Raw genomic sequence first — 26,936 nt, forward strand, 5'->3', positions numbered from 1 at the left:
TGATGCATGGTTTATTTTACAATAAGAAGCTGATGAAACAGCTATTTCTTAGGAGAAAAAGAGTATTTGGTGCATGTGGAGCTTAAAGGGAGATTTTATGAGGCCTGAATGATCTAATTTCGATTTATAATCGATATGAAGAAAGATCTCGAAACATCTGACCTTCTAGTGTTTGAGTGCGTTCTTGTTTAAACATTTTGGGAGGACGTAACGTGTGTGTCTGGATAGATACAAATAACTGAAATAATCAGCATGAAGTGTTTTGTATTATAACGGACAAAAAAATATTTTAATGGATGGCAATATATCTTGTCTAATTTAGTGCTGCTAGGAAGACTTCATTTTATTTTATAAAAGTCCTTATCCTGTTTTACTATTTATAAACGAAAAAAAACCTTTGAATCACTCTATTTTAAAAAAAAAAAATGCTGAAAAACATTTTTTTATACACAGTGTAATCGTTTTTGAACGATTTGTTAGTATTTTTTTTATAATTATTTTTTTATGTTCAGTATTTTGTCATTTTCTTCACTATAATCGCAGTTATATCTGGTTTGTGAAGGAAAAGTCACTGTTTCTTGTGATTGTTATAACGAGCCATGCTTTTTGTACATTTTAATTTCTCTCCAACGATTTAAAAAAACGTAATTATTAAAAAAAATAATAATAATAAATTGCGGATACCGGAAGCTCCGTCATGTTCATTTCCTGTCCATGTGCAACAATGGCGACGCGCACAGAGTCAACCGCTGAAGCTTCTTTCTCACTCGCTTCAGATTGATGGACTGGTGAGTGTCGTGATCGGGTTCATATTTCAACAGTTTTACGTTTTGTCGTGAAACCGGAAGTCTGACTACAATAAATACGTTAAGGACGGAAGCTAACACGACAGAAGCTAGCTCATTAGTACAGCATGTTTAAACCTTTAAACATGGAAAATATTATTATAGTTATATTTTATTATAGATTAGTTAAAATCAAAACAGCTGTTTGGGAGATTTTTGTGCATGTTCCTTAGTGTGAGGAGCACAAAAACGGAAGTATGTTTACAACAACAACAACAACAACTATGATAATAATAATAATAATAATAATAATAAATTAATAAACAAACTGGACATTCTCATTTTAATTTTATATTTCGCCACTTCCTGGAAAGCAAATATTTTTATGACTCATCCTGTACTAGTCTTGTGTTTGTCCAATTAAATGCTCTCTTGTATCTATATGTCCCGCCCCCCGTGGGGCGTGTCTTGCTCTACAAAAGCAGCTCAGTTTATGGGTCTGTATTTTGTGTGTGTTGGAGTTTATTTATTTGAAACATGGTTATGGAGAACCTGATTCTGTCTCTCCCATCAGTGTATACTGCTATCAAGTCTGTAATTGAACTAACCCTAACCCTTTCGCTTTTAACCCCGACCCTGTGGCTTTCCGTCTCCACTGGTGCCACTGACACGTGACTTCGGTATTACACACTGGAGTAGAGAAGAGCTCTTATTTCGGTCCGGGACAGACACGTGCGTCCGGACTGAAATGATCGGACGACTGTGAAAAACGGTATTTTCTCAACGGAGGGCGGAGAAAAACCAACATTGCCGATCTGGACAGAAACAACGTCACAGAGGAGCACCTGTAAAATAAGAAACCCCGGGACCCTGTGTACATTTAATCCCATCTGGATAGGGCTTTGGATATCATCCGTGTACGTTTCATCCTGTCCGGATCGGGTTTAGGATATCATCTTGGTTAAAGTAGGCAGGCGTGGGTGAAGGTGGCGCTGAGAGATCTTCTACAGCTGGGGGGGGGGGGGGGGGGAAAGACTTAAGTTTGTTTTGATTCAGCCGGAGTGTGGCGTTACCTGAATGTCCCAGACCTCCTCTGATGGTGGGTTGAATGATTGGATCACAACGTGTCTCCAAGACACGTTCACACCTGTCTTTTAGCGCTGTCCAATTACGATCGGACCAGCTGTGATACATGCTGATGCCAGCTGTGAATGGGGCCTCAAGTCTGACAAAAAGCAAATTTTAAATAAATAAATAAATAAACAAACAAATTTTACTATTTAATAAACTTGAAGTTTCCACCATGGGAAGAACTTTAGTACAGAAGATTGTGAGGTTTGTGGTTTTCCAAGCCCCCCCCCCCTTTTTTTTTGGTGTATTACATTTAGTTATTTTACTAAACAAAGGTATTGTATAGTGTGTTTTAGTCAGATTACCACCAGTGAGGCAAAACCAGTAAATTTCAGATCAGTACCACAGACAACTGGCCCAATCAGCAATCAAGTTGGTGTTCAATACGTTGATGGTTTGATAATTTGGTCCAAGGCGGTGCTGTGCAGTTTTCCTTATGACCAACAGGGGGCAGACTTGCATTAAAATACATGTCTAGGTTTTACCTTGATGCAAATCGACACTCTTAAACGCATTTTCAAAACCTTTTGATGACGTTTCTTCTGTTTCAGGTCAGAATCTGTTTGCGTCCTCTTTAGAAATCAACACACCTTGAAGTCCTCGTTCAGATTTCCAGTTCCCCTGATGAACAGAACAGTACAGTGTGCTGGATGGGAGAATCTGGAGCATGTGATTAATAAATGATTCGCACCTTTGGAGCACAGTCGATTCGTTGCCGAGGTTAAATCGTGACCATGAATCATCTTTTTTTGTTTTTTTTGTACAGAGAGCTGCAGGAGGCAAAAGTGAAGACTGTTTGAAATAGAGCCGGCATGCGTGCGGCGTTCACAGGCGTCATTAGCCGACATGCTAGACTCTGTGTGTTGTCTCGATCGTCACAGCGCAGGTGGCAGGAAGGCCTGGCTGGAAGAACAAATGCTGTGTGCTTTCGCTAAATCTGTTTCCATCACTCAGGAAATGATCACGCAAGAGGAGGAGGGAACAGAGGTGGCAAAAAACACTCCTCCCTATCCCATGACAAGAAATCACGGTGACTGCTCGAGTACTACGAGCGGTTCAGTGATGAGATTTTCTCTCCATTTATTTATTTTCAAGCATTTCCCCCAAACATGTTTGATATTCCTCTTGAGCACCTTCCTTTGAGAGGAAATCAAATTCATCGGCTCTCGCGCGCAGCAGATCCCTGAATCCGTTCGTCATCTGTCTATTTACATGAGAGTTGAGGGCAAAATGTTAACACGATGATGTTGCTTCTTTTAGAAATGATTTGGCATGTCAGACCATATATAGTGCTTTTATTTATTTATTTATTTATTTATTTTTAACCTTAGTGGTTCTTAAGCAGTGCTTTACACTGCTTCTCATTCACCCATTCCTACACACTCGCACACCACTGGTAGCAGAGCTGCCATGCAAGGCGCTAGCTTTCCATCGGGAGCAACCTGGGGTTCAGCGTTTTGCCCAAGGACACTTCGGCATGTGGAGTCAAGTGGGCCGGGAATCGAACCGCCAACCCTACGATCGTACCTAAACATAAGCCGAGACTTTTACTTTGCCATTGTCTTTCGGCCAAGTGAGTGTTGTCTTGAAGTCTGACTGCCTTCTGATGGAATGTCAAATGCGATTTCCCCAAAGGTCGACGTCATTCGACGGCGTTTTCACATTCAAACCCTTTTACCAAACTTGCAGCATCTAAACTGAAATGTCCAGGACGCATGAAGTCATGAACATGTGGACATGTCCCTGAGTACCGTGCTCTGATTGCCGGACCTACCACGTGGTACGGAACAGTCGGCTGCTTTGAAACCGAGAGCGAAAAGAGCGAGAGCGAGAGCAAAAACCGGACTGGCAAATCACGTCCTGATCGGACTGATCCTTAGCATGAAGAGCGACTTGGATGCAAATGACATGTCATTTCTAATAAGCGGGAAAATTGGCTTCTCTTGACTTCCACATCCTGTTGTTTGTGTGCTTTCCAAGAGCTGTTTGAAGATAATATGCTTGTAAATTGGGAACAGATGCACGCGCTGGTCAGACCCTGTGATCTCAGCGTTGGCCTCCGTGTGCGTTTTGCGGCATCGTCCGTTTCGTTTAGAGAAACAGGTGTTTGACTAATGTCGAGAACTCTTTAGACTAGCCCGACAGACCCCTTTACTGAATTGCCAGCTCTATTCCAACCGGTCTGTGCTCCGACGGAGTTGACCTTTCGGCTCGTTTTGACCTTAAAGCCCGTTTCAGGATTTCAGAGAGAAAACCGCGGGCATTCGGATACAATCTTTGATCCCAGGGATTGTGGTAAGCTGCTTTTGTTGTGCGTCATAGGTTTGGCCTAGTGTCTATCCTGAAAAGAACTGGGATCCTGCGGGGAGGCTGGACCTCACTTTCAAGTAGTTTCAAGACAAACAGGCCTATCGGTATTTTTCTTCTTATTTTTACTAATCAATACTCGGTGGTTCGTTTAAGAGCCGGTTGGCGTTGATTAAAACCGTTGCCTGTTTCGATAATGTCTGCTTTATATTTTGTTAGCGAGGTAGCGAGTTAGCATTAGATAGATATTCGGTGGATTGATTTTGACATAAGTAAAATCCTGAAAATATGTTATATGAAGTCATAAGAAACCAACGAGACCATGCACGTCTTGATCTTTGCACTGAGAGAATACTGCACCGGGAACGTGAACCGCACCTTGCTAGATTTATTCGCATGTTTAAAAAAATAAGGACTGTAAGATCATGAGAGCCAGATGCCCCAGCACCGATTTTCAGACGGCAGTTACACCACAGAGAGGGTATTTGTATTGTAATAGTGTGGAGAGTTGTGCTTCCATTAACCTCATAACCCCCCCTCCTTGGTTACTACATTTGGATCAGTCTTTCCATTAAACCCAAATATGATTCGAAACCCACTTTCAAGTTCAGAACTTTTCTAAATACGTGAACTTGTCCATACATTGCATATACGTGCATACAGACCTTCCGAGTGTCTGAGCTTGTTCGGTGTGTATGTCTGCAGGTGGTGCTAAAGATCATAAAGCATTAGCAGGACGAGGGCAGCGAGGTGGTACAGGGTGTCTTCCTGGGACTGGTGGTTGACGACCGCCTGGAGATCACCAACTACTTCGCGTTTCCTCAGAACACAGACGACGATGCAGACTTTGACGAAGGTAACCCCGAGTCAGATGTTGCTAAGATGAATCCGGTCAGGTTTGAGCTCAGAACGGTTACTTATATCAAAAGCAAACGCACTCTGAGCAGCTTTGGGTATTTTTAATACACGTGCCACGTTTTCAAGTGGCCTGACGGGAAGTACTCGAGTTCTGGCTTGGCTCTGCCGGCCTGATTTAGAGTTCCCCGTACGGTCATTTCACGACAACACGTGAGACAGGTCAGAGTGTACTCCAGCGTTCGGTCATCAATCATTTGCTTCACGCTGTCATCATAATTGCACATTCGAGTCCTCGTTAATGATCTAAACATCGACACTAATTGGCTTTTTATACCCTTTATCGTACTTGCTCTCGTACCGAGTCGTGTTTCGTTTTCAAAAAAAGAAAACGTTTTTCCAACACGTGAACCGACACTCTGCATCACTCTGAAAGCTGTAAGAGTAAAAACCAGGTGTTTTACTTCCTCGTCGTTCTGATATTTTTAGCAGGCTTTTCCTCACAAGTAGGCCATACTATTTAGCCAGCACTAGTTCCAGCCTTCTGACAGACCAACCCTATACGGGAGGTCAACTCGCCAGCTCTCTGCGGGCGGGAAACAACCTTGTTGATCCGGACCGCCTGTTCGAGCGTGTCTAAACGTAACACTGGTCAGTATCACTAATGAGCAGTAGTCTGGAGGTTGTGTCTAGAACTGAAAGGCCAAGATGAAAATAGGTGCCCAGGGACAGATGTTTCCAGAGCCATGGCATTATCTCGTGGCTTTAATGGAAGACCTAGTGCCTGTGCGTCGTTTATACGAGTTGTGCTCGTAAATTTACACACCCCTTGCAGAATCTGCAAAATGTTAATCGTTTAAAAAAAGATAACAGGGATCGTATAAAATGTATGATCTCCTCTTATTATTATTATTTAAATTATTACATTTTTTTGTAGATCCCGCAAGGGGTATGTAAATTTACGAGCACAACTGTACCACTAAAGCAATATCTATTTGGGTCCTGTGAACTACTGAGTGTTGATGGCAATAACTCAGTTCTTGATTAATATCAAAGCAGAATTTTATAGGCACTCCTACTACGTACTTCCGGTTAAGGAGGCGGACTGAAAACCTCAACTCTTGACTTGATTTTGAAGTCATAATTCTCAGCCTGGAAGACTGTAGACTGCAGTCTGCCCCAGCACTATTTTTAGCAGTCCATCACGCTTAAAATCAGTCTCGCTGGCCGCGTTTTGCTGAGGCAGTCGTCTTGGCTCAGTGACAGATTTCACAGAAGCTCATAATTTTGTCTCTCTTTCTCCCTCCCTCATCCTTTGCTTCCTGTGAGCATGATGGCAGTTGTAAGGGCAGTGAGAGGATTTCGTTATTGCTGTGATCATTCTCCCCAACCTAAGAGAAATGCCCCAGTGCTTGATGCTGCTGCTGCTGCTGCAGGTTTTCATTCTTTTTGAGGCTTCCATGGCAGCTATTTTGCATGCCTCTCAATAGGTGGCAATGTCGCACTTCCGCTTTCAGCACCGCCGTTTCAACCCCCTAAACTGACGAGCCAGCGAGCAGAGCTCAACCCGTTCCATAGTTTGTGCCTTGTAAGAGCGGTATGTCGAATGTCGAGTTGGTCGACAAGAATCCGTGTGTACATTAGCCTGATCGTCGACCCTTAACGCAAATCAAAATGTCCACGATCTTCTGCAGCCCTAACTGATTGAGTGAGTTTATTGGTCCCTGGTGTGGGTGTGTCATGGTTGGGGAGAAAAAAAGCACTTTGGTATATGGGCTGAGAGAAACCTTGGTTATGGAGCACAGATGCTGGAAGTTTGGGGTCTTTAGTTGGATGCAAACCATTTATTAAGAGTTCCTACAACAGGATTTATGGTGCACAGAGACTAGGATGAAAGTGTGTCCCCTTGACAAATGGACCTTGTCCTTCAGTATTCACTCGTTTATCATCGGTAACCGATTTATCCTGGCCTGTGTCAGGAACATGGGGTGCAAGGCACGAAGTCCATCAAAGAAGGGTACCATTCATACATTTGCCCATCTGGGGGCAAATTTTAACATAGCCAGACCACCTAATGGAATGTTTTTTGGGAGGAGGGAGGAAACCAGAGAACCGGGAGGAGGAGGAAAAGGCATGCATAAATTGTGGGGGGTTCAGGCTCATGCAAATCTCCACCCAGACAGTAACTCGAGCTCAGGATCGAACCAAACCCTGGAGCTCTGGGGCAGCAACACTATCCACTCGGCAGCAGTGACGTCTTCGGGCGTCTTCATGTTTTCAAATGCTTTTATTTGTCTAGCTCAAACCTGGTATGCTGTCTACATTGCTGTGAGAGTCGACTGGAATTTTTGGAACACGTGGATTAGCTTTCGGCTGACCTCTAAACCTCAGATCTCATCACACGCTCGCCTCAGGATATCATACGATATCCATGACGGCCATCTCCAGCTTCAGATTTTGTGAGAAATAGTTGAAGATGCTGGAGCTTTGGGTCTGGTTCTTGGCCAGTCTTCCTTTAACAACTTGGTTTATTAAAGGCTTTCGATACTGACCTTTCTTCTCCTCCTGTCTCTCTCGAGATGTAATTAATTGAGTATCTCTGGACAACCACACCACCAGTGCCTTGAGCTGGAGTGACAAGTGCTTTCCTTACTGCAGTTAAACTACATTTCTTCATGGGAGATGCTTCAATTTCCGTCAGAGATTTTAATGTTCGTCTTTTGAGACGGCTGCCCTGTAGCGCCAATCACGTTGGTATCGAGACCTTTGAGAGAAATTCTAGGATCCAGAAATCCTAACGCTCGAAACACAAGTAACACGAGTATCACTAAAACACGCCTGTCGAATTTGCACTGTGAGAAATTATCGGGCCAGTTTCCAAGAACAAATACCTTGCAGGTTCTCTAATACACTGGGCCAGCTCTCAACAGTGAGGGTAGTGGAAACACAATTATCCATACGTCATCGTACTGAGCGTGGAACACCCGTTAGCAAACAGCGCATTAAAGAAGCAGGACAAATGTCCTCAATTAAGCCTTATAATAAACCCACTCGGGTTTATACTGTAGAACACCGAAAACATTTTCTAGTCTAGAAAGGACTGCATTTAATTAAAATTTAGCAATTTGCTGTGTTGGGACTTTTGGGTTCTAATTTATCGAACTACTTCTCGTTTGTAAATGCCTGGAAAATAGATTTTTAAATTTTTTTTATAGGTCTTAATCTATTGAAATTTATGCAGAACCCACTGTTATGGAGACTCGAGCCGCTTTTGTGGCTTTCATGTTCAAGTACAAAGAACTGAAACTGACCTCAAACCTCCGTCGTTTGTGAATTATGGAACGGCGAACGCTTGTCTAAAGGCAGAAAATCTTTATTTCTTTATTGGAGTGAACCTGAAACAAGCTAAAGCGAACGAATCCTTTAGGAGCTCGTAACTTGCCTTTATCTGCCCGACGGAGGACTTGCAGGAGGACGCGGTGTGCCGAACTCCAAGAAGCCACCCAGCTGTTTTATCTTTAAATTGACAGCTCGCCGTCGTTGAAGGATCAGACCGTGGATCGGTTCGAAAAGTTCTTGATTGCAGTTGCGTGAGCGAAGTCGTCGGCCTTTTGCTTCCTGATGCAGGAGGACATGCACGATTTTATCGAAGCGAATGGATTTTGCAGACGAGTCGCTTTTTATGAGGACGCCAGAAAGGAGGAGACGCCGTGAACCAGACTATAGAAATTTTGCCACGTTCTCATTTAAACAAGGTTCATTGTGAGAAATGTGTCGTATAGCTCATCTCTTTCCGTCAGCTTCTACTGATCACAAACCGAAGGCACAACTTGATGTGTATCTGTGTTGGTTTTATCTGTAGGGGAGTAGGGAGACGCAGTGGATATCCGTCCAGCCGGGCAACACCCGGCATCATCCGGCTGCTTTAATGACAACACCGGTCAAAAAAAAAAATTGAGGTCCTTTAGGGTAGTGTGTGTGTTTTGTTATTCTGATGTTCTGCCACTATAAATCCTGTTGAACTTTCTGTCTGTTGCATTCCAAATCCTACAGGTCATTAGAGATTCGCCAGAGGTGCTCGGTACAGATTGAGTGTGAAATATGAAACCGTCCACCATTTGCAGATATTCACTGGGACACCATTTGCTGGTAGAATAATCCCCCTCCTCTCTGTCTGCCTATTTCCCCCATCACCTGTTTGAAGAAGGATGAAAAGGGGCTGGCATTGTAACACATGCCCAATACACACGTTTCTCCATGTACATCTTTTAACAGATCTCGGTGTGGCTGGAATTGAACCGTGCCTCGAGCACTGATTCTTCTCAGCTCCAGACGGCCAAGGAGCGGCCTGATCTTCGCCGCTTTTGGCTGCGTAGCGAGATCTGCGCCTTGCCTCGTTCGGTGTTCCACTAGGCTAGATTGGCGGCAGTGCATCTTCGTTACGAGAAACCCGTATGTGCTTGCCACCTGTCTTTTGCTAGCGGAGTTGTTCAACGCGGTACTGGGTTGACGCAACGGCGTCAGATCGAAATAAACAGCAGGGCCGGATCAGACGTCAGAAAAAGCATCGCAACACGCAAGCACGTCCTTTTGCACTCCCTGGAATATTTCCTTTTATAGGCAACTGCTTTTTTTCCCCCACCGTCTCTCCATTTTTCCGTCTCCTGGTGCGTTCCTACTGATGCATGCATTACCGAATGCTCGATGAGGATGAGTCATGTTGTTCTGGCAAAAAGCAGGGTCATGCAATTAACAATTAAAAGCTTCCTTCCTTCATCTCGTTGCATGACGGTAATTATTTCGAATTAACAGAGGTAAGCCGGAGGTCTGCTAGCAAGATTGCGGCTATGTGCACGCATTAATGCTAATTGTGCTCCAAATTGTGATAATCATTAATCTTTGATTAATTGCACTCCGCTGATACGTCAGAGTTATTGCTGATGATGGTCTCTCTCTCTCTCTCTCGAAGGCATAACTCGGGTTTCCATCGATCTGGAGATGGGTCGTTAATATCAACATCAGGCTCCTGAAGCAACATCACAATCTTTACGTATAATTCTCATTAGAAACCCTAGCGTGCGTGCCCAATCCCGTGTTTTAGTTGCTTGGAAACCTTACTGACGAGGTCAAAAAGCGCAGACAAATTAGCGGTTCAGATGTGGACTCCAGTTGCCATTCTTTCTCAGAATCGACCATGAACATAAACATGTTCTGGTGCAAGTCTATAAGGTAAGAAACGAACGTTGAACTGCCTCCACGGTTCTCTCGGCTGTCCTGACGAACGAGCAGTCGATTCACAGCTTTCACCGTCCACTCCGACATGCCACAACAGCCTGGAGGTTCTTCCAGGCATCCCATGCTGTGTACGCCGAACGCCATCATCGCTCGCCGTCTCGCTCCGATACAACCCGTCGTTTAAGTCTGATCCCTTGTTATTCACTCAACGCTGTTATTTTATTCCACGTTGTGATGATATGGCAGGCTTGGCCATCTCCGGTATTAAATTAGAGAATTGTTGTTTGCGAGCACAGAGGAGACCATGCATAATTTATCTTTCCTTTTTATTTTCGCTCCTCGTGCCCAAGGTCGCATGTTGGTGGCCTTTCTGCTTGGATTGCTCTCCTGGTAATAAGGCCTGAATTGATGTTCGGATCCAGCTAAATGAATACGGTTCTGCACAGACGAGATCACATGCCCTGGCTCTGATGGTACGGCTTGATATTTATAGCTTTAGCAGGAATAGTCCGAGCAGTGAAATGCATGTAGATATAGATATCATCTATAGGAAGATTTCTTCAGTGATGCTTTTATAGCAATTCATTAAAAAAAAAAAAAAAAAAAAATTGTGTTTTTTTTCTAGATTAAATATTAAGACAAGAATTTAAGGGTTAATTTTGTTTGGGGTTAATGGAAAAGACTGAAATGAGGGGGGAGGTGTGTGTGTGTGTGTGTGTGTGTGTGTGTGTGCTGGTGTTAAATAAGTAAGAGCTGAAAAATGCACTACTTAGCATTAAGTAGATTAGCGTTATACTGGCTAAAACCCACTGCATTTTATGAGTTACCGTGACATAAAGTGACAGTTAATCTATGAGTGGGAGTGTCTCTGTTATAAATTGCTAAATTATAATGCAGGATGTGTTGGGTTCGATGGCCATTTGAGCCATTAAATAACAGAAAGGTCTGCCAGTCTTTGCCGGGATGTATCATCGATAATACACATGGCTGGATAAATTAGTTAGCTCGACTTCCAGCACAGGCGAATTCTGCTTCTAGCCTATAATTTTTTAAATCTATCATTCCTTGATTGACAGGAGACCCAAGAGTCAGCTCTGGATGTAGTGGACTTTTGCTTCTTAAGAGCAGTTTCTATTTGATACTTGGTTGTTTTTTTTTTAATGTAACCTGCTTCAATCAGTTATACTGGATCTTTTTGGTGAGGTATCACACCATTATAGCGCTAATTAACATTCAGCACGTGGGACAGATGTCATTTGTAAGTAATAAAACACTGGGGATGTTCTCAAAGACCATTGGGCGTTCTGGCCCAAGCTTTTTCTTCGTAGCTTGTGGCATCTTGAAGTTTTTTGAGTACATAAAGTAGGAAAGTTAACATTTTTCCCATATGGCAAGCCATGATATATATATATATATATATATATATATATATATATATATATATATATATATATATATATATATATATATATATGGTCCATTCTGCAGTTGGATGTACTATGAACTGTAATTTTAGTTTTTCCATTTAAAACACTTTAAGTAACATTGTCTATCCCTGATGTAACACCTTGCATTGCAATTCCAACGACGGATGACTGACTGTTTCAGTAAGTGACGAACCCCATAATTGCACCATAAAATAGGTGGTCGCCGGTCTTTACACGACTGCGGCGGTTTGAAAAAGGTGCTCAGTTATTGTCCCAGTTAACAAAATGCTTATTGTCCAGGTCACATGAATCACAGCTTCGGTGCTTCTCTTAGTAAAGACTTCCGTACCGTGTCCGGCAACAAATCAAAAGGCAGCACTTGTCCGACTTGAACGATTTTTTCGCCTCCGACTCGAAGCCCAATGTATCATGAAATGAATGTATTTCCCATGGTAGTCCTACACAGTCTAAGTAATTCGGGGTGGGTCAAGTCGCCCTCCAGACCACTTGTCGTACACAAAAGCTGTCGAATTACAGCACCTCAATGGAAATCCTTTGGAGGTGGCGGCAGTACCGGATTACTACAGAGGTGCAATCTCATCTTTGTGTTCTCGCTCGGCTATAACGATCAAATGAGACTCCTGCTTTGAATGAAGATCGAGGGAATAAATTACCCTACTGCGGGGAAGTTCACAATGTGTTTATTCAGTTCAGTGTAACTTTGCATAGAGTCATGTGGGAACAAACTTCTTTAGACCAAAATCAAATAGCAAGAGCGATGACTACATTTGACTCCCCTGTTAGCTTGTGTTTAGCCTGTGATGTTTAGTATTCCTTTGAATTGGTTCTAAGGGTATTTTTTCGTATTTGCGCTTTCTAAAAAATATATGCTGGATCCGTGGCCGCTTGCGCAAGCGAGAGCTTGGTACGTCAAGCGTGAAAGCTGTTTTCCGAGCGTGATCCTGACATTGTGGGCAATTCGTGACCTGTTTGCTTTCATACTTGGTAAATGCTCTGTACTTATATAGCGCTTTTTTAACCTTAGTGGTTCCAGAGCGCTTTACACCGGTTCTCATTCACACATTCACACACACTCACACACCAATGGTAGTAGAGCTGCCAACCTAGGCGCTAGATTGCCATCGGGAGCAACGTGGGGTTCAATGTCTTTCCCAAGGACACTTCGACACGTGGAGTCACATGGGCCGGGAATCGAACCACCAGCCCTACGATTACTTGATGTGGTTCACATCCAAAATTGACTATAATTTGATACAGGAGGTCACGTATCAAGTTCAACCAATCATGTTACTAGTATCCCTGCCCAGAAAGATTGCTGGTTTATCTTTGATCTGCAGACCACCATTTTGGGTTGATCTTTCTGGACACCATTTTCAAGTCCGTTCCTTGGACTGGGCCACGAGTAACATGATTGGCGGAACTTCCTATTTCACCGTAGCAGGGAAAGCGATGGTGGTCTGCAAAACCATCTGTAGCAATTCATTTCATGGCGACAGTGCCAATACTTGATTCACGGTATGGCCAAAAGTATGTGGACACCTGACCTTTGCTAGTATGTGCTTCTTGAACATCATATTCCAGATTTATTCCCCCTTTGCTTGTTATAATAATAACCTCCACTCTTCTGACGAGGCTTTTCACTAGAATTTGGAGCGTGGCTGTTGGGCTTGGTGATCATTCAGCCACAAGAGTATTAGTGAGGTCAGGCACTTATGTCAGGCGAGGAGGTCTGGGGTGCAGTCGGCGTTCCAGTTCATCCCAAAGGTGTTCAGTAGGGTTGAGGTCAGGGCTCTGTTCAGGATGCTGGAGTTCTTCCTCAACCACGTCAATAAACCATGTCTTCACGGACCTTGCTTCATGCACAGGGGCATTGTCATGATGGAACAGGTTTGGGCCTCTTAGTTCCAGTGAAGGGAAATTTTAATGCTACAACCTACAAACACAATTGTGGCCAGGCATCTACATACTTTTGTCCATACAGTGTATTAGCCATGAAGAAGACACTCAGACTGTCAAGCTAAAGCATAGAAACGCTAAAGTGAAGATACAAACAATCAAGTGAAAATGAACGACAGCACCTGAAAAGAGAATGCTAAAGATGCCTTCCCCTGAACAAATACACAATAGGCCCAGGGTACATGTAAAGAAGCCCTAAATAATTCACTTTCAAATAGTAGACTTGCAGATGATTAATGGAAGCTGGTAGAAGTTATGCAAATGTGATTTCAGTACTTGCTTCCCTGTAGTTTTTATTTTTTGGACTTTTCTGGAGGATTGTTCTCCTAAAAGCTCATTAAACCCAATCCCTTTAGGTGGGCACGATCTCAGGGTGCGATTGCTCATTACCTCCATTCTGGCTGCTTTAAATTATGAAGGAGGATTAGCAATAAGACTATATGCTTTAAATCCTCGTGACCGTTTCACCTTATTTGCTATAAAACGAAAGATTGTGGGCTGTTGCGTTCAGTGGAAGAACTTTCATTCTGATTGAACACGGGCATAAAGAATACGGGAGTGTTTTTGTTGCAATATTTTGCCAATATAGCTTACTTATGAAAGCAGATGGTAGTCTTTTCTCTTTTCTTTTTTCTTCTTCTTTTTTTTTACCCTATGCCTGTCAAGGCTGCGCAATTGGCATCACTTGTTCAGCTTCTACTGCATGACTTAAGTCTTCACTTCCACACATTCCACTCATGAAAAAGCAGCCAAGACTTTCATGACAAATTGCCTCTCTCTTCCCCGTTCTTATTCCCGGATTGCCAAGTCTCGGGTGATGGCGAGTTTAGCTGTTGGGCTGTGAAGCCGTGTGGGCATACGGGAAATCGCTAAAGCAAATCCGTAGTGAAAATAAAGTTCATTCTGTGCACCATATTAATGGCTCTCAACATCTGGCGAGATGACACGATTGGAAAAAGGAATATTTCTCCCATCACATTATTTGTATGATTATGCTAAACAGTGCCAGCTTGGCAAAAGAAGATATCCAGCTGTCTGAACACTAGATAAGAGCGTTCTGACGTGAAGTACCCACATCGGTACGCAGACCTGCTGTGAAGACGATTCAGAGCTCGTATGTGTATCAATCCTGACGTCTTCGGCACTGATCTGGTCTGGATGTATATGACGGCAATATGAGGTCCTCTGTGACTGTGGCAGCTGTGCGTTTTCACTCTTTATGCTTTCATCCTCTTATGCAAGATATAATCCTGCTGGGTTTCATCTGACAGACTCTCATCTAGCCTAGACCAATTCTAGCATCTCGGTCAGCCCTTATAAACAGATGACCCTGCTCCTGTTTTCTGTAATATTGAAGAATTGTTTGTTTGGCAAGACACTGCTGTTTTGAATTGCCAATTTCCTCTGGATTGTTTTGGTTTTGACCTGAATGGGGTCTCATCGTCGTCAGCATATCAAGTTGAATATTAAGCTTAATATCTCTAGAGTTGAGATATCCTACCTCCGCATTTAGCTTTGGGCTTTCTCTCTCTCTCTCTCTCTCTCTCTCTCTCTCTCTCTCTCTCTCTCTCTCTCTCTCTCTCATTCTCTGTCTCTCACTCTTTCTCTTTTTCTTCTTCTTTCTTTTTTTGGGCTACTTTTAAGTCTTATTGTTCAATTTAGCCTGGACTTAGGCAAATTCTTGGACAAATTCATTTATGAATTTGAGAACCAATTAGCATCTATTTCAGTGTAGGGGCGGCGGTGGATTGATGGTGGTGGTGGTGGTGGTAGTTGTTGGGTTTGAAATCATTCGAAGTTATTTTCAGTTTTTTTCACACTGCTTTCCACCAAGTTATGGCAAAATATGCTAAAACGTATTTTACAAAAATGAAATATGCTAATTTTCTAGGCAGGCAAGGCAGCTCACACATCATGACCGTCTAGACGAGGACTTGCATCACTGTCTGCGACGGGTTCTCGCACTACTCTGCAGGAATGGGGTGAGGAATCTATTTGTATTCGGGACAGTCGTGGGAAGTGCTGCACATATACACCCATACGTATTTGGAGAAGAAGCTACCTGGCGCTGTGTTCACGTGAAACATCTTTATTTTGAAGTGGTCAGCACCTGTTTTACATGATAATCCTATGGAGTAGACCGTGGTTTCAGAAACGACCCGAGCTTCTTTTGGGATGCTCTCAACTGCATCCTGGACCAGTCTTTTTAGTATGTAAAAATGCTTTGACCGGCGGGTTTCATCCGAAAAAGACGTTACGTGCGAACCCAGCCTAACTTTGTTTAGCTACCAAGCCACTATAGATGCTAACGTTAGTTCTGTCAAGGTATCGTTATAATGTATATAACTAGCTACGCTGGCTAACGTAACTTAGCTAGGTTAGCAATTTCTTTAGTTGCGAACTAGGCTGCATTAATTATAAGCTTAATCTATCTGCTATAACTAGTCTTAACATCCACAAGAATTACTTGTGGGTAACTTCTTTGTTGAGGCTTACCTTATGGATGGCTTGCAACTTTTGTAAGTACTACCCCGGGTTGACGGTACGGAGGGATATCCGCTCAGCTGTTTGATTAGCTTGGTGACGAGCCTAATCCTTTCTATCGTGGGGATCGTTTTCACTTCACTGCAAACTAGATATTGCGTAGAACTATTTGTGACAAATAAAAATCTTGAAAACCCTGAAGAGTGTAACTTCAAGCGAGGTCTGTTCCTCCAAATACACTATGCCTAACAATCATCTCCAGTGATCCATTCATTGTATGTTGTGTTTGTTCTTCAAGCTTATTCCGCTTGGGCTCTCGTGAAATGACTGTTTTAGTAATCGGTTTATGGTCGGTGTACGTTTTAAGCGATAACTTAAGGCTATGTTAAAACTATATTAATTGGAGCAAAAGTTCAAACTAGGCTACAATAAAGGTCACGTTCTTCTGGTGCAACCCACTGCACTCGTGGGGGTTTTTTTTTTAAGCAAAGGAGTATTGTCTTTCACATAATGTTCTCTAAAAAGCTTCAGGTACCCACTCACAACTTTAGGTCCTACCTGCAGTTAATACAAATGTACTGTTTGATGCTCAAAAATGGAAGAAACATGCAGAACCATGGTTTCATCTTGTTTAGTCATTTACGACCTCTCAGTTAATGCGTATAGAGACATTTCTGAAGAAGCATAAAGCTTGAGAGGAAGCTCGTTGGGGCCTTCAGTGAATGTATGTAGCTAGTACGGTTATCTTGCTTTGCATGCGACATAAGTTAGTGCATCGTTTAATTTGTCTTGTGTTTGATTCGTTAGCTTGAGTTCACAGCTACTAACATTTCTCAACAGAACTTCAAAAAAAAACAAAACAACAACAACACTGTACAGGCCACACCCACAAGCAAGAACACGGTCGTTACATTCCGAAAAGTGAAACGAATGACTTGTCGCTTGCTAGTCTGAATGCACTGGGACAATCGGATTGACTCTAATCTTGATGCAGGCTTTGATTGAGCCGGGTCGCCCTTTCCTGCGTAGCTGGTATCATTCTTTACTGCTCTCATGTGTTTTCCAGTATCGGGCATTTTCTGGCCCGTTCCATTTTGAGCTGATAGAAACAGGATGCACCAGGCTCTATCTGTACGCTTGTGTACTTCATTGAAAGGGGAGTGTGATAAACATTCATTGCATCCTGCAGGTCCTCATCGCCCTCGCCTCAGGCTCCTTTTCTTATTCCACTTCATTATGGCTGCCCATAAACTCCAGACACAGCCAATTAAGCAGGACTCTGATTACGGCCTGAAAGATGCCTCTGTAGCGGCAAGATTGTCCATCCACACCGTTCAGCTGGTGCCGTTCCAAATCAGAGGCTCTGTTAGGAGGTGTGTTATTGGAACGTGGACGTGTGGTTATTTATCTGGGGCTGCGCTTGTTTACCGTCTCATTTTGGGCTGGTCTTTGCTCGGGTGCGTCGTCATCACCTCGTCACAGCTTGTCGTGGTCTCCCGCTTCCTTCTCGGCCTCGCTACTTCTCGTTCGTATGGCCTTGTTGTTCTTCACCTTACATTTTTGTACCTTCTATCCACGTTTAATCACGTCACTGTGCATTTTAATGACCTTATACCTTATACTATTAAAGTACTCTTAAGGTACTATACTACTAAGGTACTATTGATTCTGATAAACTATATTTTTATAGGTATTGATCCACATTTCTGTGGCATTTGAGATCAATTGATCATTTACGGATTCAAAGCCTCACCCACACTCGATTACCATTGCCACGTTTGGCAACCCCATGACGTGATGCGTAGATACACGTATTCAGTATGACGCTTGTGTAAAATTCTGTTTGATATTTGCTTGCTAGGATATTTTTCTTATCAGTTGTGATTTTCCTGTGAATTTTTATTTTCTCTATTCCTTCTCTTCCTCTTTTATCTTGTCCTGCTCTCTCAGTTCAATACCAGGTGGGAATGATGAGGAGTCTCCATCACGTCAACATCGACCACCTCCACGTCGGCTGGTACCAGTCCACGTACTACGGCTCCTTCCTGAGCCGAGCGCCGCCGGACTCCCAGTTCAGCTACCAGCACGCTATCGAGGAGTCCGTGGTGCTTATATACGGTAAGACTCGTCTCCGTGATCATCGAGTTCCCCTCCTGAGGTAACGTCTTCCTTCCAGGGAGTGTGATTTACACGGAAGGTTGAGGTGCAAACAGAAGCACCTTCACCTTCACTTCCCATATTAACAACATATGAGCTGGTGCCTTAAGCGGATTATAGAAAGCCTCGGCATTGTGCATTTTCTCAGGTATCTGTGGGGCGGTAATATAGGTGAACACACTCGAGAGCAGATGGTCTCAACCTTTTACTGCGCGCTAGACCCGTTTTAAGGGCCCTAAATTCTAACGATACATCCACCCGACCTCCATATTGAATTATAGGGCTACCTCATGGTGCGTGGATTTAAAACTTACATAATGAATGATTCAGACTGATGTAAAATTTAAGGGCGCTTGTCTTATTAAAAAAACATCTAACACGCACAATCTAACTTCCTGATTTTTTCCCCAGTTTTCACTGGACCTAGTTGAGCAGAGTATGTCCGTCATCGCCTCACATCTGAACAGATCCTCTCAATATCCAGGATAGAGGTCGACTGATTGAGCGGTTTTGCCGATTAATCTGCGCCGATATCGGATCGGTTATCGGCAAAAATCCACACAGATAGTTTTTCCCGATTGCGGGAGCGGCTGAGAAACGTCCGCGGTCATTACGCAGTACGAGAGCGGCCTCTAGAGGCGAAATAAAAACTTATCACCTGACAAATTTTGTTGTGTTATTTAAAGTGTTTTTTTTTTCTCCTTCATTCATTTTGGATGTCTCTATTTTTATTTGTTATTTGGCGTGTTATATATTGTTTATTTGAAAAAAGTACAGTACATTTTCATAGTACAGTACAGTACTGCTTATTTTTTATAATAAGAGCTCAGCGATATTTTTCTTTGAGTGTTTAAATTTTCATTCAGTATCAATTTTAAGAACTATCGGTTGATTTTTTTATCAGTCGACCTCTAATCCAGGATCAATTTGGAAAAACTCACAGTTCATACACTGGTCCGAAATTTGATCAGGAGGCGACTTTCCCCAAAATCAGGAGGCGGTTTCCCCGAAAATCTGCACGTTACGGTGAAATTCTTATTAAAAACATAACGTAAATGGTCCAACCTTAATAGTTCTTACTCTATGATCACTGTTCGTCTCATCGGTACTAATGTATCAAACCAACACGTGACTTTACTGCTTATTCGCGTTTGTTAAATGTGTGGCAGCCTGGAAAACTCTTCACCTGGTCAAATGGTAACAAATTCTGAAAACTACAGCAAATAGCGAAAATGGAGAAAACTGCATTAAAAGATTTCATTCCGACCGTGGGTGGTAGTTTGACAGCCGGTATCTGATTAGACTCAACTGATTAGACTTGAGTCTGTTTTGCTACATCACGTCAAATCATGGCATTCACCATGTGAGGAACTCCCACTTAGCTTAGCCGAATTCATCCACGGGGGACATCCGACGGGCTTTTTCCTCCCCCAGATACCACACAAATGTTAGCCGTTTTTTGATCAAGCAATTCCTTTGAACATTTTAGTAGACATTTATTAAAATTTAATCTTATTCCAAAGTGCTTTAGGTTCCACACGTTCTTTAGAGTTCATTAGGCAGGAGTGGCGTGTTCAGGCCTTTAGGGATATTTGGTCCCTTTTTTTTTTTTTTTGTTAATCTCGCAGTCTTTTCCAGAGAGGAAGCTGCTATGTGAGTGATGCAGTTAATCACAACACATTTAAAATGCATCAATAATGCAGCTTGTTATATTAAAGGAGCAAATAAACGAGCCTGTCAACATCCAGTGTGAAAGAAGCCAAGGACAGATTCTAGCTCGCTACTGAGGTTGTTTCACACACATCGGGTTGATGTCGGGTTGGGTTTTTTTTTTTTTTTGTGGCACGGGGATTTTTAAAATCAGACTCTCATTCTGAGCAAAAGCCAATCTTGGATGAGCGGCACAGCTGACGAGGACTTTGAACATGCGTCTCAAGTCTTTCGACAACCCTGACGACGAAATTAACGAATTCAGCACAGCTCAGTTATCGAAGCTGTTGGTGAGCTGCACTTTGACACCCCGTGGCAATCGCTATGACCCTTGACTCTGTTCGCAAGCAGCTGAAAAGGCTTTACTGCTTGACCTTTACTTCACACACTCAAAATTGTACCGTCAAACATTAATTAAAACAAGTGTGTGAGTGTGTGCGTGTTCTCACACCTGACTGGCCAGAAGAAGGGAATCGTACGACGAACGCACCACATGATCCGAGTGCGATAATAAACGTTTTTAACGTGTTTAATTTGACTTTTGATATATTGAAGTGTTCTGTGAAAAAGATGCTTCTTTGGCGTTTTTGAGAAGGAGTCCGCAGTTTCAGTGCTTTGTAACAGTCCGTAAGATTCCCACCGCCGTCTTCGAGACAGGACTTTGTACCTTACGGTTTCTCGGAACAGCGACGCGGCGTGTTTTTTGCCTTCAAGAAAAAAAGAAGAGAGTTTTTTGAAGATAGTGACGGATTCTGCGGTCCGGATTGAGATCGGAAGTTCATTCCAGCGCTGAGGAACAATTAGTGTGATGGTCCTGGAAAGGGACCGTGAGCCACGCTGAGTAGACACTACTAAGCATCGGTCGTTAATCCAGAGCAGATCGCGTGAGTGAACGTAAGCCTTCAGGAGAGAGTTGAGGTAGGGGGCGCTGTTCCAGACAAGCTCTTGTACGTGAGCATCAAGGCCTTGAATTTGATCCGGGCGGCTCCAGGAAGCCAGTGGAGGGAGATGAAGAGCGGTGCAACATGGGTTCTTTTGGGCCAGTTGAAGATGAGGCGTGCTGCTGCATTCTGAATCATCTGAAGGGGTTTGATGGAGCTGGCTGGGAAGTCCCGTTTCATGTTCATCACATTAACTGTAAATGAATTAAAAAAAAAAAAAATCTTTGATAAATGTTTGTGGCGCAAGTGGAATAAAACACTTCGGGACTTCTAGAAAAGTAATCGAGCTCGAAGCGGTAACGGTGACACCATCGCGTCTTTCATTACAGTATCTAACTATAACAGCACAGCGCCAATGTTTTATTCCTTACTTCACAGCAAGCAAGGAGCTCTTCAGGTGTTCTGGTTTCCTGGAGAGATCATGAACAAGGCAACGTGCGATACAGGTCCCTTTTTTTTATTGCGAGCCATTTTCCGGAAGAGCAACCTGTGATTACGCTGAGAGTCGGAGTAAACTTCTAATAGCAGAGAGCGTTTGGAACCTAGTTTTGGAAAAATGTTGCGATTTACTTCACTGACTTGCAGGCAGCCACATCGCTGTTTACAACACTTTGCTCGCTGGGTTTCTCAGACGTGTTAAGAACCCCGGGTGAAGAGTTAGAGACCGGCATAATGTCTACCTCTGTAGAAAGGAAAGCGCAGGGCTTTACTTTGTAGTGCCTTCTCTTTTGTAGATCCCATAAAGACGGCACAAGGCTCACTGTCCCTCAAAGCCTACAGGTTAACACCTGAACTGATGGAGATCTGTAAAGAGAAACACTTTTCTCCAGAATGGTAGGCATCTCTCTCGCTCTCTTGCTCTCTCTCTCTGTCTTTCTCTCTCTCTCACACACACACACACACACACACACATACACATGCATAATTAGTTCAGTACATTTTACACTACATGTAGAAATTACATTTTGGTCACATGGGTCAGTTTAATTGAGTTAATTGCATACTCCGAGCCCAACATATTATCTCAAATGTAGCAACTTTGAAGAAGGCTTTAAGCCACGCCCACTCATCACAATCGTGTCACATATCACCCAAACGCTTGTTTACCGAATATATATACACGATACATCGTTACGATATACGGTACGTGTCAGTCATTACGATATTCACATAATTACTTCTCTGTGGAAACATTATCCAAAATAGAATTTAACCCTTAAAATGATTTTCTTTATAACACTTTATTTTTTTTTATCTATATTTAGAACCAAAATTCTTTCGTGTATAGCCTGCATTCATGAATTTATATACATTCGTATGCCTAATCAAGACCTAGAATTAGAAGAGTTTCGTCTGAGAAGGTGGACTGTGTTGGATTTACACTAGCGTTTATACTGAAATTGGCATAAAATATTATTATTTTTTTCCCGGTTGCGTCCATTGCGGGAGCGGCTGAGAAGCGTCCGCTGTAGTTATACGGTTACGAGAGCGGCCTCTAGTGGAGAAATATAACCTATCACTGACAAATTGTGTTGTGTTATTTGAAGTGTTTTTTTTTTTTTTTTTTTTTTTAATTCATTTTGGATGTCTCTATTTTTATTTGTAATAAATAAAAACAAGTTCAGCGATAGTTTTCTTTGAGTGCTATGTTTTCGTTATTATTGGCAGGTACCATTGCCCAACTTAGTAGTTATTGGTGTCGATGGAATCCACTATAAATCCACATCAGTCGACCTCTAATCTTCAGAGCTAAATAGATATTCCATTTCACTCTTCCTCTAACAGCAGCATATACGTTTTTTTTTTGTTTTTTATTATGTATGCAAATTTATGCATACATTTAATAAAATGAAGCCTGATTTGCGAGAAAAGTATTGAAAAAATCCCATTACAAAAACGACTTATAAGAACATCGGCAATCAACAGGCAGATATTAATAGTGATATTTTATTGTAAAAAAAAAAAAAAACCCTATTCACCTGTAGTGTCTTTAACTTTTTAACTTTCCCTACTTCAGAGGGCAAATAATAAAAGGATCGGATTATTCCAGGCCTATTTTGGATTTGTCTTACTTTTTGTAAGCAAAGCGAAAAGGCAGACATTTTACCCCCTGTGGTGTCGGTCATCAGAAAGGAACTTGTAAAAGAAATAATGGCGGTCGAGCCGACTGTGCTGGATTAGTCATCAATCTCGGCCACACGGTTCACGCCTTCCCCTGGCCTCACTGGCAGACGGTGATTGCTTTTTAAATTGCGCAAGAGTATTAGGATGAAATAACGGCGAAGGAGTGACAGCTAGGTCCGAAATCAGCGACAGGAAGGACAGAAACTTTTTCACATTTAAACAGTGGCCTTTTTTTTTTTTCTTTTTTTCCCCCCATAGAGCTCATAGCATGGGTTGCTGATACACAGCATCCCATGAATATTAAAGCTACTTCACTGGATTCTTTTGGACTTTTTTTTTTTTCCTCTTCTTTTTCTGACCTTGATCTTACTGGCTCTGAGTGCCCTGTGCCAAATACTGTATATAGAATCTGCTACATTCATCAACCAATGAGAGGTCGTTGAATTATCGAATATAATAAGTTCATAGTGCAAATGAGATTTCATTACGTATCCAAAATCAGTTAATGCTCTTTATAGTTAAGCATTCATGTGGATGTTATTTTGACACGTACCAACCTACCTAAACATTATTCCAGACCAAGTGCACTCTAGGTCCAGTTTGTCTAACCCTTAAATGCCCCATAATCTCACCCCCCCCCCCCCCCCCCCCCCTTTACAATGTCCATTTTTTTTTTATTTGGCTTAACAATCTATACTAAGTATGGAATAGAACACTTTGGGACTGGAGACTCCTTCCAGAAATGATAAATAAATGTCTTTTTTTAAAATTATTATTATTTTTAAAACAATCACACTAGAGTTTATAGCTGCTATAGTCTAAGTGATAACACGAATGAACTTATTTCCATACATTCCACATCTTCACATATAACTATAAACTCGTAACTCTGGTACTATGGTAACTGTAACTCCGCTTTATAATGCAGAGCGTGTTATTCCTTTAATTAACTTAATTATTTAGGTTAATTTAAGTAGATGTTAACCTGGAAGGTGAAAAACACAAAGAAAAATAGAGCTTCTTTTTTTTTCGCCCTCCTCCCGGATGAGTCTTTCATTAGGAATTCAATGCATGGGAAGACGTGGCGTGTGTGTAATAGGCTTGCACGCAGAATTCCTATCAACAGGCAGATAATGATAATGTATTCAGAGTGTAATTTCACTCTTGCGGTGTACAGCAATGCGCTTTTGTTGTCTGGGTAAATGCCAAATGTCGATGGAGTGAACGTGGAAGTGCGAAAGAAAAAAAAAAGCCACTAAGCTTGAAAGCGTATAATGAATGTTCTTGTGTTTTGTAGACGTGAGAATGTGCGCAGCGTGTGACCGAAGATGGAAATACTTGAATAAAGCACCGGAAGGAATAGAGGCTGATCGAGGCTGACGTGTGACATTTCACGGATTAATAGATGAGGAGAAACTATGCGCAACTGCGTCCGATCGGATATCGAGTGCTCGCGGTTCGTTCCGTGCACTCGAGCTTTTGATTCACGGAGCGTTCGTCAAAACCCAGGTCCGTCGTTCTTGAACGGTCGGTCAAACATTTATCTGACTCTGTTCGTTTGGCTTAATTGGGCGTCGCTCTCTGTCCGCAGTAACCATCTGGAGAAGAGACTGCAGCGCCTGATGGATCGCATCGATGCCACGAGCCAAGAAATCGTCACGTACAACATGTACTGCCGCAACCTGAGCAAGCAGCAGCAGCAGTAGAAACCCCAGGTACTCGCTCTCACCTGCATCCCAGCAGCTTTTCAGAGCTTTTCTACACATCGGCCCTCTTGGCATCGGCCGTACATACACACTGGGAACGTTTTTAAGTAACGATGCCGGAAAAGCGCTTTATCGACGAGGTTTCATGTCTCTTGATTAGGATCCTGATGCCTCTCCATCTGAGCCACTCGGAGACTCTGTGCCTTCTCCGAAAACTGTCACGGCTGCTTTGATTTTATGCGGAAAATCGATCGATTTGGATCGATGTATCGTTTAAAGAGGCGACACTTGAAACGAATCGAGGCGACAATCGTATATAGACTGTTATAGATTATAGAGTGTGAATTGTTTGCCCAGAAGGTTTCTCACACCCTCTGTCTTTCCCGTCGCCCTTCACAGCAGCAGCTAAAAACAGTCATGATACTCTACACACAGAAACCCAACGGTGTCCTGATTAATCGCATAAAAAGAATTCATCCGTTTATACTGATCGAGAAATGTCCGATAAGTCGATTTCTTACTTCCTGCCTTGTTCTTATTACCTTATGTAACATTATACCTGGTGCCACGGATGATACATTAAGGACATAAGGCCTTTCCGGGGCATTCAACAAGCACCGAATAGACTCAACCAGAAAGGCCTTTCGATCAAACGCAGCGAGATCCTTAGTAATTACCTCCCACATCAGTCACTCCTTCCTTCCCCCTCCCCCGTGTACTGTACACACCATCGTACCATCATACACCTTTAATCATATCTGTTAATTTGAAAGGAAATGATCGATATCCTCGGCAGTGATGTAAATCTCTGAGCCAGGGAATAAAATCGACTTTTCCTCCGCGGCAGATGTTTATTGCTTTTTTTTAATAGTCTTGTTTGATGAACAAAGGCGAAGAAGGCTTAAATTACTTAAGTCTTTGGCACTTTGGCACTTTGACACTTTGGTAGACGCCTGACGAGTAAAGCGCACGTACGGAGACGTACCTTGTGGCGTGTCCGTTTTTTCTGGCTACAGTCCGAATGCCAGTTTATAAATTCTCTTCTCGTTCGCTTTCAGTAAATTATTTAGTCTCGGCTCCTTTGTTCTTTCGGCATCCCACAGATTTCAGTAGTTGGTTTTTTTTTTTTTATACATCGTCCCCCTCTCCCCATTCCTCTCTTTATCTTTGTCTGTAGTACTTGCAGAGGCGAGAGCAGGAGACCGACGGAGCGACGGAGTCGAGGAGAACCGCCGCCACTGCCGGAGGAGGACGTCAGCAAGATGTTCAAACCCCCACCGCCTCCTCTGCGCATGGACACACTTCTCATCGCAGGTGCCTGAAGGGGCAATCGCAGCCATTTACAACCAATTACACTCCCTTTATTCTCTTATAGCCATTGATTTCCCCATCTGTACAGTTGGAGAGGTGTGAGAGGGGGAATGGGCGGTTTTCTATGTTCACAGTGGACAAAATACCAGACGGGCTTTAGTTTTTGGTCTGTAGAAGCTGTATCGCAAGGCGATTCCCTGGTCTACGTAGATGATCAGCGGTGTCCAAGTAAATTTGGTAAATTTAAAATTTTTTTAATTATACATCTGAAAGTGTATCAATATCGGACACGAGTAGCACCCCGACCGTGGATCTCTTCTCCACGTTATTTCTCAGAACTTTTCCAGTAAAGTTGTCATTTATTGCCCTCTAATTACAAGTCCTCTTCTTAAAGTCGATCCGGCGGATTTGCATACGAGTCCTTCAGCTCATTTGCATCTCATTTACATACGCATGTTTCCTTTCACCTCTCAAGGACAAATCAACAACTACTGTCAGAACGAGAAAGAATTCACCGCTCAGAACCTCAGCAAGCTCTTCATGGCAGAGGCGCTACAAGAGGACAGCAGCCGAAGAGCAGAACGGAGGAAGGACGGTTCAGCGACGGACACGGGGATCGAGTGGACACTGCCAAAACACCGTACAACACCGTTAGGCATCCCAAATGTAAATTAGAACCGGGCCATCCTGACCTTGGAAAAGGAACCGCTGTATCTGATGGACGCATTGGTAATAAAAACGTCTGCATCTCAGCGCTAGGCTTCAGTGGGGTGTGTCTTTGAGGCG

The 26,936-nt window shown here is 42.8% G+C and overlaps 1 protein-coding gene across 1 annotated transcript; it reads left to right on the forward strand.

The window, feature by feature from the left end:
• Positions 1–674: 674 nt before the first annotated feature.
• Positions 675–26,902, forward strand: eif3ha (eukaryotic translation initiation factor 3, subunit H, a; the record flags this gene model as incomplete). The annotated part of the gene is given in 8 exon segments (XM_047150076.2): positions 675–788; positions 4,929–5,079; positions 18,152–18,319; positions 21,744–21,843; positions 24,725–24,848; positions 26,017–26,043; positions 26,045–26,153; positions 26,626–26,902. Coding segments are annotated over 8 exon segments (993 nt in total), but the record flags the coding sequence as incomplete, so codon positions are not given.
• Positions 26,903–26,936: the final 34 nt, after the last annotated feature.

This window comes from Ictalurus punctatus, chromosome 23 (genome assembly GCF_001660625.3).
Source record: "Ictalurus punctatus breed USDA103 chromosome 23, Coco_2.0, whole genome shotgun sequence".
NCBI lineage: Eukaryota > Metazoa > Chordata > Actinopteri > Siluriformes > Ictaluridae > Ictalurus > Ictalurus punctatus.